This window comes from Clarias gariepinus, chromosome 21 (assembly GCF_024256425.1).
Source record: "Clarias gariepinus isolate MV-2021 ecotype Netherlands chromosome 21, CGAR_prim_01v2, whole genome shotgun sequence".
In the NCBI taxonomy this organism is placed as follows: Eukaryota; Metazoa; Chordata; class Actinopteri; order Siluriformes; family Clariidae; genus Clarias; species Clarias gariepinus.
In genome coordinates this window covers 25,671,456-25,685,068 of record NC_071120.1, presented here as the reverse complement: position 1 = coordinate 25,685,068, position 13,613 = coordinate 25,671,456, and the positions used below count along the sequence as shown (strand labels likewise).

The window sequence follows — 13,613 nt, the reverse complement described above, 5'->3', positions numbered from 1 at the left end:
ATACAAAAAAGGAAAGAAGTTATTTCTCAGCATCATATTGCATTTTACGAATCTCAATAAACTGAAACAATACTATAAAAAAAAGATGAGATGAAAAAAAAATAATGAGACTGAAAGTCATTCAGGAAATAATTACTTGAAGTTAATGTCCTCTTACAGCATGTTTCCCCAAAAGCACATATAAAAATCACCTGACTGTAGCAGGTCTTAGTTTTTTGTAAACATACCATCAGATAAACAACATAACTTTTTTCAGCCTGATATAATTTATTGAACAAAAATGAAGCCGAAAAAGCTTAAAAAAAGAAATTATAATTCTGTCCACACAACCTATGTTTTAAAAATATCTTTGTTCACATTAAAACACAAAACGCCCTGTTAATGCTGGCAGGAGCTTCCCGAATCAACAGGGGGCCAATCAGAAGCCTAGACAGAACATCATTACGGGGTCTCGTCCAAAACCGCCATCGCTGCTGCGAGGTCTGTGTCTTTGGAGTTTTGCATGTAGCGGGAGTGAGCTTCATGGTACATTCGGGCACTTCTGTCCGTTAACGTAATGTGCGAGTAGCTACGTGTGTATGTACATTTATATAAAAAGTCCAACAAGCAACATTAACACAGTCACTAGTTTACTGTACGCAAGCCTGTCATTGCTGCTGTCACATCATGCAGACTAGCACACAGACAATGACATCATCGGCACACGAGGTGACGTTACAGCGAGCCAAAATCTCAGTTTTCCCTGTCCACACAACCCCACTGAAAATAGGTGGGAAAAACATTGAAGACAGTTGCCACTCTTTCCAGGAGTGGACGTCCCAGCGCATCTCACCCCAAGGTCAGACGGTCCAATGCTCAGACAAATACAACGAATGGACCAAATCGATGAGACAGGAAATAATTACTTTTATTGAATCATGGGGTACTTATTATTGTTTACATCATTTTATTTTATAATTTTATTATTTTTGGCTTCATTTAGCTTCAATAATGGCATGGTGAGAAAGTTATATGTTGTTCATCTGGGGGTTGTATTTGATTTATTTAAAAAAAAATGTTTTTACATAAAAAAATGCCTTAAATTAAAAGAGGGAGCACTAACTTTTACACCGGATTGTATATATCGTGCCAGAGCTGATGGGAAAGCTACAACATAACCAAACAAGCATTTCAAATCAAAACGTCTCCTTACAAGCATTTCAGAGCACTTTATGTAAACGTTTAAGGTACAGGGACATTTTCTACTTTTTGTAACTACAGGGTTAACAAATGTTATTTGGTCATAATCTGAGATAATAATCTCTTCTCGTAAAAGTACACACACACTCTCATTTTTTAACTTTATATACAAAGTAGACGTCAACTATTGGAATAGATTGTTCCTCTCTGCATGGAACACACTCCTGAAACAAGAAAACAGTTATGTTATTACATATTTATTTTTAATATACAGTTTAATAATTGAAGAAGTTTATTTAAACAAAACAAAAAAAGGTCAATAAATATTAGCACAGGATTTAAGTACTTTAAGAATGTATTATGTGTTATATTATGTATAATGACACAATCCCTGACCCGACTGACGAGTTCTACAGTAAGTGAGTCAATTATGATCGAATTTAAGATTTTAAGGCTTTACAACAAACAGGGGCGTACAAACTTTTGCACACACAACAACAGCTAGTATATTTGTTTCTTTTCATCGAGAACCAGAATTAATGTTTGCAGGGGAAAGAAATAGGATATAACGTAGAAATAGTGTTACTACTGTACTTTTTTATGTTAAGTTCAACAAACTGCGTAAAATTGACAAATGTTAACTTTATGGTCATTTCAGTGAATGTACTGTATATGTATATACTCCTTAAAGAAGTGTGAAAAAGTTGGATAAGACTAACATAAAAAACGCTTTGTGCCAATAACGTCAATTCGAAATGCACTAATGTAAATGTAGGCTATACTTGTCTACTTCCCTAAAAAAGGAAGTGAACTATGGTTATTTAAAGCCTGAGGCGAATCCTCTATGTATAGAAAAAAAAAACAATGTCATATTTGTGGTTTCTAGGCTTCATAAAGCAGTGATTCCTGTTAAACGTTGCACCACTCGGTCCTGCAGCACAGATGAGTTGAAATTACAGCAACCAGGAGCCCTGCGAGCGACAACCAGCGCACGACGCTCCAGACCAAATCCATCGGACCTGCACAAAAATACAACTTTAATTCAAGTTCTCCTCACTTCACTTAGGACTCAAAATCTTCAAAACAATTCAGTCTTTTTTTGACCTTTAAAAGTAACAACGCAAAGTCGCGAGTCCGCGCGGATTTGTTCGTGGAAATATCCTTTTTTTTACTGGCGTTTTTTAAAATATACAATTTTTCATGCCTTTAACGCTAAACTATTAACAACAATATAATTCACTGATTTTGTCACATAAATATTAATGTACAGTATATTCAGCTTAATGTTTCCTATAAAATATAATACTGTATACAGTACATTCTTTAGTACTGTAGAGAAAACACAAAGCAACCGTAGAGGAAAACAACATGGATTGTAATGGTGAATTATTACCGTATTTACCCTACAGCACTCTCTCACTCATCTTCTATACCGCTTTATTCTGTATTCAGGGTCACGGGGACATGGAGCCTATCCCAGGAGGCTTAGGACACGAGGGGGTACACCCTGGATGGGGTGCCAGTTCATCGCAGGGCACACACACACTCACACACGACGAGCAATTTGGAAACGCCCATTAGCCTAACCTGCATGTCTTTGGACTGTGGAAGGAAACCGAAGTACCTGAAGGAAACGCACCAGGCACGGGGGAGAACTTGCGATGCACACAGAGACGGGACTCGAGGGAAACGAACCCGGACCCTGGATGTGCAAGACGACAGTGTTAACCACTACACCAACCACAACCAACTTGTAGGAATAACAGTACATATAGGTGTAACATCTGTATATTTTTACATTCTGTACAGTATACGGGTTTTTATTTTAAGGGTAATGTATTCAGCTAAATTTGAAATGAAATGAACGTTGGAGGCATAATTAGGGTTTAAACTATAATAACAGGCTTTTTTTTTTTTTACCATGTTAAAAATCTGTGTTTTTTTTTTTCTAGGAACATAACCGCCCAGGAAGCCTGAAGCCTGAAACCTGTCCCAGGGCACACGGTGGGGTAGATCCTGGGTACACCCTGAATGGATGCCCAGTCCATTACAGAGCTCAAGAACACACACTACAGGCAATTTGGAAACACCTATTAGCCTAGTATTTGGACTGTGGGAGGAAACCGTAGCCCCCGGAGGAAACTCATCAAGCATTGGGAGAACATGCACACAAACACACAGACCCGAGTCGGGACAGGAACCCTCTCTGGGTTATTTTAAAAACAATTTTAGTCCTTTTTGTAGTAAAAAGTAAAACTTTATATATTTTTTATATAAAAGGAGTTATTTCTACTCTCTTGTTCTCTTCATCATAGATCTGATATTAAGGTGTTAAATCTTCCCTGCTGCTATCATTCTGTCTCCTCTTGCATCTGTTCTTGAAGGTGCTAACGCTCCCACGCTCACCTTCTCTCTTTATGTCTCTCTCTCTCTCCCTCTCTTTCCCCCTCTCCCCATAACACCTCCTGATTGGTATCTGGACGGACAGCTCTCTAACTTCCACTCCTTTGTTGTTCAGGATCTCACCAGGACGTTTACAATGGTTTATGTTCTTTGTAGTAACAGATGTCAATGGCACAGGCGTTTGGTCAAACATATAAAAACCCATCTTTTGCTGTTAAAAAACGGCTACCTTTCTGACAGACAACGTGTGTGTATGTGTGTGTGTGTGTGTGTGTGTGTGTGGTGTTTAACTGATTCTCTCCTGAAAAGCTTACGAAGCGGAGCGGACTGACCGAGCGACTCGCTTGTTTTACTACAAAACTTTAAAACTTTTACAACCTACTAATCATACATAATGATTGCATAATATGTCAAATTTTAAGGACATTTTTATTAATGAATGTTATAAGTAAATAAATAAATAAATACAATTTTGGACCCTTTTGAACCCAAACATGTAGGTGAAGCCACAATGTAAAAAAAAAAAAATTGAGAATAAAATGTCACAAATTGGGTAAAGAACACATCTTTTATAATCATTAAAGCTGTCAGTCATTTCGAAAACCCCCGAATCCGTCGTTTTGATCGTGTCTCTGCTGAGAGGATTTGTGCGCATGAATCATACCTTCAGTTCTCTCCTTTTCGAAATATGTCAAAGCTGTGCTTGAACTGTTCTCTTGGCCGTTGCGAAAATGCTAACAGTGCGGAAATTTTTTTTTGTCTCCTTCCTTCCTTTTCTTGTTAGATTTTCTTTATTTTTTTCCCTACGTTCCTCCTTTTTCTTCTTTGATTTGCATTCCTTATCTTTTAAATCTTTCCTATACAGTATTTCTATTATCTGCTTATTAATAATATTTTCTCCCTGATTTATATACTTTCTTTCTGTTTCTTTTTTTCCTTTCTGATTTATTTTCTTTTTTATATTTTTTCCTAGTTTCCTTATATTCAAGTCAAGTGAAATCGGCTTTATTGTCACGTCAACCATTTACAGTACAGTTAGTACACAGTAAAACGAAACAACGTTCCTCCAGGACTAAGGTGCTACATACTGTACAACATAAATTTACAACATAAATTAACAGAAAAACAAACTAGCTAACTTAAAGAACTAATTAGTTTTTATACAGAAGAGACAACAGAGACGACATAAAGTGTGCGTGCAAATGCGCAAACGAGAGCGACAATGTGACGAACATGACATTACAATACTCTGTGGAGTTGAAGTAATGAAGTAATGAATATTGTGCATCTGGATGTGAGGCCCGAATGCTTCGGAATCTTTTTCCAGATGGCAGGACTTCAAGGCTCTACAATCCTTTTTTTTTCTATTATGGCTACTTAATTCACAGTTTTTAACATCTGAACTAAACACCACCCTTGATGTGAGACCCCACAACTATGTCTCAAGCCTCCCAGAATACTCCTGTGTCTTCAAAACAAACAGAAAGTGTCCCAGGCTTATTTATCTTATGTTCTCACAGATTCAAAGTAAAAAATAAAGAGACGGAAGGGTTTTTTTTTCTTACACAGATTACAGTCTCCAGACACAGGGTCGCAGCTTTTATCGCGGCAAGGACACGTCTGTGCGCAGTTTACCCCAAAGTGGCCGGACTCACAAGTCAGGTTACAACTGAAATAAGATAAAGCAAAAGAAAAGAAATAGTCAGAGAAAAGGCTTGCACTTTAGCCAAGGATGCGTCTACATTAGCCAGACCCTCATAATAAGAATGTATGTGGGGAAATTAGCTTTGCTTTCATGGACAGTGTAGGACATCAGAAATATCTCCAATCTGACAATATAATAATATCTGCACCTGATATATATATATATATATAATATACGTGAACTACTTCTGTGATTTGTTCACGTCTACGAATGTTTCTTAATACGAGGTCCATAGTTCTGTATGTGGGTTTTGGGACTGGCATCCGGTAGGTAACGCCCCTTTCACCATCCAGAAGTGGGCGGGACATGTTTCAGAGAATACAGAAGATAAAGCAATGTCTAAATAGTCTGACATATAATTTCTTGGTCTAAAACCAGACATTGCTCCATTGTGACACCAGGCTCTATTTTGGGAGGAAGAAAGTGTGGAGGAGAATATACAGCGCTCTTGTGAAACACCACAAGTCACCACAAAGCATTACAGAATACCCACAAAGGCAGTATTATTTGAAAACAACTCCTCACCCATATACTGGACTGTTAGGGTGGTTTTGGGATGCATCAAAAGCATTACAGAATCACAAAACCAGTTTAATATGTTTAGCTAAAATCACAAGCTTCTTTTCTATGGTTCCAATACCTCACCAGTATATCGCTTTTATCAGCATTACTTTCAGTTTAACCTTCTCAGCCCTAAACTTTGTGCTTCTTCTTCCCTTTATTCTTTATTACCAGCTATAGTACCTAGAACTGAACAGTAAAGTTGACCTACCTACAGTAGTTAATGAGAGGGAGTTAGCTGAGTAAGAGAGGAAATGAGGCCAGGGATACCTTAGTGTTTGTGGAATTTAACTACGGTCCGGAAAGTGCCAGGTTCAAAACCCACCACCACCACCACCAAGTTTACCCTATTGGGCCCTTGAGCAAGGCCCTTACTGCTAAGATGTATAAAGAGATATAAATGTAAGTCACTCTGGATAAGGGTGTCTGCCAAATGCCATAAATGTAAATGAAGCTCTCACAATTTGAAACTAAGGAAACTCAACTATTCCGTAAGTATTAGCTATGGTAAATTCAGGAACTAGACTACCAAGCTACTGTAGTAGGGGAGAATTGTTTATCAAAAATTGTAAGTGACAGGAGACGTAGAATTAGCTATTGGTTATTCAGAGACTCGGTTAAGGAGTCAGAATTAGCTACTGGAAATTTGGACACTCGTATAGGAGGTGGGAATTATATACTGGGCGTTGGGAGATCTAACTGGTAGATTAGCTTTTGGGAATTCAAAGAAAGTAAAACTTTGCTATTACAAATTCAGAGAATTAACTATTGGACATTGTGAGGACAAGCCAGTGGGTATTAATTAGCTGGTGGAAAGTAAGAGACCCAGGCAGTGGGTAAGAATTATCTATATATGAAAAAAAAAACATCTAAGGGGTGAGAATTAGCTATTCAACACTGGGGGAGCCTTACGCACCATTGAGAAGGGCGTAACACACTCGGAGGACAGCGCTATCCGCTCCTTCCGCTTGCGTTAGCTCACAGGCACCCCTGATTGGCTGTAGGGCCGTCATTAATGTGGGAGCACTAAGTACCTCTAATCCCCTCCCTCTGAGAGAGCTCGGCCAATCAGCTCTCTCTAGACCTCCGGCTGGATGAGATGATAGGGCGAGCACTTTACCACTGCGGCACTTTGAGGCATTAATAATCTTTTTCAAGGTCAGGGCAGTCATTTAACCATTTAACTGCATATCCTATTGTGTATGTGACAAAAAAAAAAATGACACTTACAAAGTCCCATAAAAGCCCGGATCACATAGGCACTGTCCTGTAGCGAAGTGACATTCTCCATTAAAGCAATGGCTGCAGTCATTCTCGCAGTTCTCCCCATAAGTGCCATTGTAACAGCGAACCTCACAGCTAAGTATAGACAGAGAGATGTTATAATTTAATTCTCCCAGTTAATCAACCAAATTAAATAAATAAATAAAAAAACATCAACAAAAAACAGCATTTGCAACAGCAAAATATTAGTTTGTACCGATCTCCGATCCAGCCGGGATTACAGTGGGAACACTTCCCATCAATGCGGTTGCAGTAATGGCCGTCTTTACAGGGTGGACACTCGTCTTGGCAGTTCTCTCCAAAAAAGCCTGGTGCACACATCTGATCACATTTGGTGCCATTCCAGCCTCTCTCGCATGTAACACACCGTCCTTCTGTGACCTTACATGGTTGCTGACCCTTACAGTGACCACATCTGCAAAAAAGAGGAGATTTAGAATGTCACACTGGCAAAAAGAAAACCCAAATCCAGCTGGTCCAATGTTGTTCTATTAGTCTCAGTCATGCAGCCATATGTTCTAATGCATTCAACCTTAAATGTGCAAGCAAAAACAATATTGGGAATTAAAATTGTAGCTGTTCTCCTTACTTGTTCCCGCAGTTCTGCCCATAGAACCCAGCAGGACATGGCTCCCTACAGAATTTGCCCCTGTAGCCCGGTTTGCAGGTGCAGGAGCCGTCAGCCTGGTTGCATTTTCCATGCACGCACTGACAATAGCGTTCACAATTCGTACCCCACAGACGGTCACGGCATTGGCATCGACCGGTGAACTGCTCGCATGGTGAGTTATTGCAGGCACACTGGGCACCACAGTTGCGGCCATACCACCCCGGAGCGCAAAGGCAGCGTCCTGTGGCCTGGTCACACACTGAGTTCAAGCTGCAGTGGCATTTTTTGCTGCAGTGCGGGCCCCAAAATCCAGTATGGCACGTGCACTTGCCAGTTTCCTGATCACATGTGCCATGAGGGTGACACGTGCATTCGCCTTTGCAGTCAGGACCCCAGAATTGTGCAGGACACTCTGTAGGGAAAGGAAGATGTTTTAATTTAACCACAATGTATATACCACCTTGAATGCATTAGAAAATATGGCTGCATGACTGAGACTAATAGAACAACATTGGACCAGCTGGATTTGGGTTTTCTTTTTGCCAGTGTGACATTTTAAATCTCCTTTTTTTTGCAGATGTGGTCACTGTAAGGGTCAGCAACCATGTAAGGTCACAGAAGGACGGTGTGTTACATGCGAGAGAGGCTGGAATGGCACCAAATGTGATCAGATGTGTTTGAACTTAAATTTTAAAACACTTTTTTACACCATATGGCCCTTTCCATATCTTTCATTGAGCGCACTTAGAGAGTGACTTTAAGGATTGTACTCTTGAGCCCATACTCAAACATTTTAGCAAACAGACATTTCAAAAAGTGTCATTTCAACATGTTTCAGTCAACATAATCACAAAATAATTTACTTATTGTATACATTATTTAATCGAAGAATGGATCAAAAACTTTAAGAACTTAAACACTAAACAGACTTATTTTTGCTCTGTTAGAATGGATTTGGATGCTACTGAGAACATCTATGCCATCAATTTTTCACATCATTTGTGAGAATGCTAAAACTGTTGTGTAGGTAGAAAGTTGTAACACTCTCTTACTGGTGTCACAGCTCACTCCGAAATATCCATGACGGCAACGGCACTTATTCGGTCGGACGCACACCTCGTTCTCCTTGCAAGTGAAATTGCCTTTACAGAGAGCTGGCGACAAAAGTAAAGTTAATTTAGCATTATTATAGATGTTGGGACAATGCTGATATTACATTGTTAGAATTACTATGATGAAATGATATTTCGAACATCATTAACATGATGATGGGATAACATTACACAAATACATCAACACAATGTTGCAAAAAAGCTTTAAAACAAACGTTATACAAAACCTCGAGCTCCCACTGCGGTAAGAGCGCTGCATGATTACCAACGGAACACGTTATTAATGCTAGAAAATGCAAATACAGAATGCAACATGTTCCACTAAAAATACCAGCTATCAGAAATGTTAAATTGGAAAAAGCTTAACGTCAGTGATCTGGGAAAGTACAGTATACATGATGCATGACAATATTTTAGAAAGGAAATTAAACAGAGAGGTAATGTTACAACACTAAGAGATGCATTACATGAGATACACATGCTGTGTGTGGTGAGCTGTTGTGTCCGTCCCAATCTACGATCGGAATTGTAAACCCTTTTAAGAATTTTTAATGCACCATGGATCTGGTCGGACGTTGTGTGAATGGATGTTTAGTGGCATACCTGTAAATGCCTCAAATTAAATTAAAAAATTATGTTGTTGTAATCGCAACGTTGTGTTCAGGTCATTCATTAAACGTTATTTTAGTTAGATTTTATCAAAGTCATTTTAAAAAACAAATGTTGTTCTGTTGGTGATCGCTGTGGCAATGTTGTTGAAACCTCATTACAATGTTCATCCAAAATTACGGCTCCCGTTTGGGCGGTGGTGGAGGGGGGGGTGCTAGGGCACTCTGAAATGGTCTGGTTAGGTGCTTCATGGTGAGCCAGAAAAACAGATCCTCCATTAAAGGTTTGTTGGGAGAATTTAATACACTATCTATACCACTAATCCTAATTTATGCCCACATATGTACATGCCAAGTTAGGCTTGCTTGTAAATAAAGAAATGTTCTTACGTGTTGAACACTCGTCTCCTTGTTCTGCCCATCCACTGCAACACCCAAACCCTGAAGACCTAGAGACAAAAAGAACTATATGAAGATCCTAGATATTGGAGGAAATTCTGCTTACAATATACAGTGCCGACAGAAAGTGTAGTTTTCCACGTTTTATGTTTCACACTTATCTTAAAACGGATTAAAAAAAAAATTCTAATCATTCTACAAACAATAATTTTCAATCACAAAGTAAAAAACAGATGTTTATAGATTTTTGTTACTTTATTTAAAAAAAGAGACTGGAAGATCCTACTGTATTTACATACAAGACCTTTTGTTATGACACTTACAATTAAGCTTTGGTGCATTCTATTCCTATCAGTCGTCCTAGGGATGCTTCTATAACTATAATGGACTTCATGTGCCTGACTGTCTTCATTAAACATAATAGGGAAAGACAAACACCTGTCTGTTGATCGTGCATGTCAGAGTGAAAACAAATACATGAGGTCAAGAGAATTATCTGTACACCTGCGAGACAAGATTGTGTCAAGACACAGAAGGAAACAAGAAACATTCTGGAGCACTAACAGTCTTTCCAGATCTGGCCGCCAAACCAAACTGAGTAATCAGGGATGAAGAGACTTGGTCAGACAGGAAACCAAGAACCTAAGCATCACTATAAATGAGATCCTGAGTTCTCCTGTGGAGACGGAAAACACTTACAGAAGGACAGCCAGCACCGTAGCCCCAATCAGGCATCTATGGTACAGAGCCAGCCAGAAGCCGTTCCACACATGACAGCAAGCTGGGAGTTTACCAAAAACCACCCGAAGGACTCTCAAACCATTAAAAACTAAATTCTCTAGTCTGAGAACACATAGATTGCTTCATGCTGTTAAATGTTTGTTCTGCGACTATAACTGAAAGATTGGTCAGTATAGAGGAAAAAATGTATGCAGATAAAATAAACAGCTATCCTGCATGAAAAACCTTATCCAGAGTGCACGTTAACTCAGGCTGGGATGAAGATTTATAGTTCAACAAGACCATGAGCCAGTGACTTTAACACAACTCTTTCTGTGAAATGCTGATGTGGCCCAGTTAAACCAGACTTGAACCCAGATGTTGCTGCTTCTGTTTGCACATTTGCACGTGCACTTTATGTTGTCTTGTCTGATCTTTTGTATAGTAATGTACTATAGAATAGTTTTTAATCATTTATAGTGTAAATTTGGTTTGTCTTAGATAGTCAGCTCATTAGGGGTCCTAGTTAGATAGGTAGTTTCTGTTAATTTATGTTGCATGTACAGTATATATCACCTTGATCCTGGAGGAACACCACTTTGTTTCATTGTGTACTGAACGGTATATGGACTGTAAATGACAATAAAAGCCCACTTGACTTGACTTGACTTGCTGTGTGGTTGGAACAGACGAGAGGAGAAGTCTGATTGCTGCTGAGGTTGGTACATAAACAATCACAGAACTATACATATTAAGACAACTGTGGTATTTATAATGTAAGGAGAGCAGATCTTTCAAGCCACAGCTTAACCGGCGCGTTCACGCACACCTGCATGTCAGGGGTTCACTCTAGTGCAGATCGTCTTATTCTATGCTTCGTAGCTTTAACATACCAAAAAAACGATTTTCATATAATTGATATTGTGTTAAAACCAGTTTGTCTTGTACGTCCCGAAACCATGGTACTAATTAATGCAGTCACGTGAAACGCCACTATGAGATAAAACACGGGTCCTTAGAGCAAACATATCCGCAGCAGTATGAGGTGAGGGCGTGTAAAATACCCGAACAGAGAGCCCAGTGGTATCAAATCAAAACATTGAGTAAAAGTGATGTTGTAAACAGTTATGTGCCGGATTTACTTTAAACAGGGAGTCTACGATGAAAGAAGTACAACTTACTGTGAACACGTATCTCCCTGTAAGATACTTAACCTTACAAAATTTTATTTTAAGTTCTGCAGTACAGAAAGACAGACAGACATGTACGTGAGCTTCAACCTACAATAATAATGACAGCTGTGCATGCTTCCTGCTGTTACTGCTTTTCATTAAAGTGATTGGTCATCCATGACCTAAAACATAACTACTGTGGGTTGCTATGAATAATGTAGACTCCCTGGCTGTGCTTCAGTGAATTATAATTATTTTATCATTAGAATAATAATAGATGGGAGGGAAAAAAAATTCAATAAATCTGTGTATCTTCACATTTCCAAATGCACAAAAAGTGCATGCTGGTAAAAAAAAAAAAAAAAGTATATACACTCACCCTGGTACCCTGCACACATTCCGACCATTGGGATTAAGTTCTTGGCTGAAAGTAGGACAAAAGAGTAGAAACAAAAGCAAAAGCACGGCTGCCAAAGTGCTCCTCGTTTCCATTGTATAAGCGAAAGCAGCAGCATCCTTCCGTGCGCACCACATGCACCTGAAAAACGTGTATATGCAAAACTCCAAAATAGTTTTTACGCCAGCAAAGAAACTCCAAACAGCTCCCAAGTTTTTAAACATCAGAAAAGGAAAGAAAGAAATCCCACAATGTTTTTCAACCGCTCCTTCTGTACAATCCAGTTTCATTTCCTCCCAAGGCTTCATATGTCAGACAGAAGATGTATCTGGCCAGAGCAACAACTCAGTGTGTTTGGTCGGGGAAGTGTGTGGGTATGTGTGTGTCTTGTACCCAGGACTGCCTCCCAACAATGAACTCGCAAACACACACACAGTGATGTTATACAAAAAAGACTATTTCTACAGTATATACACTTACAAGTAGGTAGGATGTCTAAAAAAGGTCCAAAAACATTTTAAAAGGTTGATAATACTCCTGTCCTGCAGGAACTCATTAAAGAGTCCAAAAGTCCAAAGCACAGAGTGGGTAAGAGTCATTGCTCAATATGGTTCAATTTTTAATTCATTGTTCAATATGTTCAATTTTAAAGTATTCAGATTTATTTGTATTATAAATTGTGCAACGTCAGAATAAACTTTTTTTAAAGATTTATTTTTTTTGTAAGTTTATTTAACTTTTTAGTGAAATTGCCAACCAAACTAAATATTTTTACATTGCATTTTAGTTGACACCCAGTTCGAAATCTTAAGTTGACTTGACTTGAGCTCTAATTCAAATATTTAAGTCAGCTCAAGAAGTATTGGTTTCTACAAGCTCAACTTTTCAACTCTTCTAAATGTAAGTCGACTCTTTCCATTGCAGTTTCTGCTTCAGTTACTTATTTAACTCAATTAGTAGATCCATTAATGCAGTTTGTTCAAGCAATTGTTTTTCTATTAAACAAGGTCATCTAACACCAATAATTAGAACACAAACAATAAAACATAGTGAAAACTAATGGAAGTTAAAACAATTATTTGTATAAAACAGGAGAATACAGCTTCTATGTAGTTTACAGGTCAATAAAATACCTGGATAACACAGATGCTTATCAGTCGCTTACTGGGTTTTTAATATTGAAATATCACAACCATTTTTGAAAACTAGCGAAGATTAACTGTTTTTCGTAATTTCCCCCCAATGTGTCAGAAAGTCCATCGTAACAAGAGTTCAAGATTCAAGATTAAAAAATTTATTGTCACTACAGGGGTATAGCAAAATTCAAAATCAATATTCTCTCATATACACATTATGTGTATATAATAATAATAATAATAATAATAATAATAATAATAATAATAATAAACAATTAGATCACAAATCATAAATTATTATTTATAAACATTTTCAAAATGTCATCA

At 38.3% G+C, this 13,613-nt stretch overlaps 1 protein-coding gene across 1 annotated transcript; it reads right to left on the bottom strand.

Moving 5' to 3' along the window:
- Positions 1 to 636: 636 nt before the first annotated feature.
- Positions 637 to 12,477, bottom strand: LOC128509474 (scavenger receptor class F member 2-like). Its single transcript, XM_053481229.1, has 8 exons — positions 12,133 to 12,477; positions 9,853 to 9,911; positions 8,795 to 8,896; positions 7,722 to 8,154; positions 7,329 to 7,547; positions 7,079 to 7,207; positions 5,148 to 5,251; positions 637 to 2,198 (listed from the first exon to the last, which is right to left on the bottom strand). Exons 1-8 carry the CDS (start codon positions 12,456 to 12,458, stop codon positions 2,089 to 2,091), a joined length of 1,482 nt encoding a protein of 493 aa, XP_053337204.1. The 5' UTR covers positions 12,459 to 12,477; the 3' UTR covers positions 637 to 2,088.
- Positions 12,478 to 13,613: the final 1,136 nt, after the last annotated feature.

What these genes read in the sequence shown, in the direction of transcription:
- LOC128509474 (XM_053481229.1), bottom strand. Translation starts at nt 12,458, where the DNA reads ATGAAGCCTTGGGAGGAAATGAAACTGGATTGTACAGAAGGAGCGGTT. An exon ending in GGGCAGAACTGCGGGAACAA is followed by an intron (nt 7,548 to 7,721) that starts GTAAGGAGAACA and finishes TCTTTTTTGCAG; the next exon opens with ATGTGGTCACTGTAAGGGTC. An exon ending in GTCTGGAGACTGTAATCTGT is followed by an intron (nt 2,199 to 5,147) that starts GTAAGAAAAAAA and finishes ATTTTTGTGCAG; the next exon opens with GTCCGATGGATTTGGTCTGG.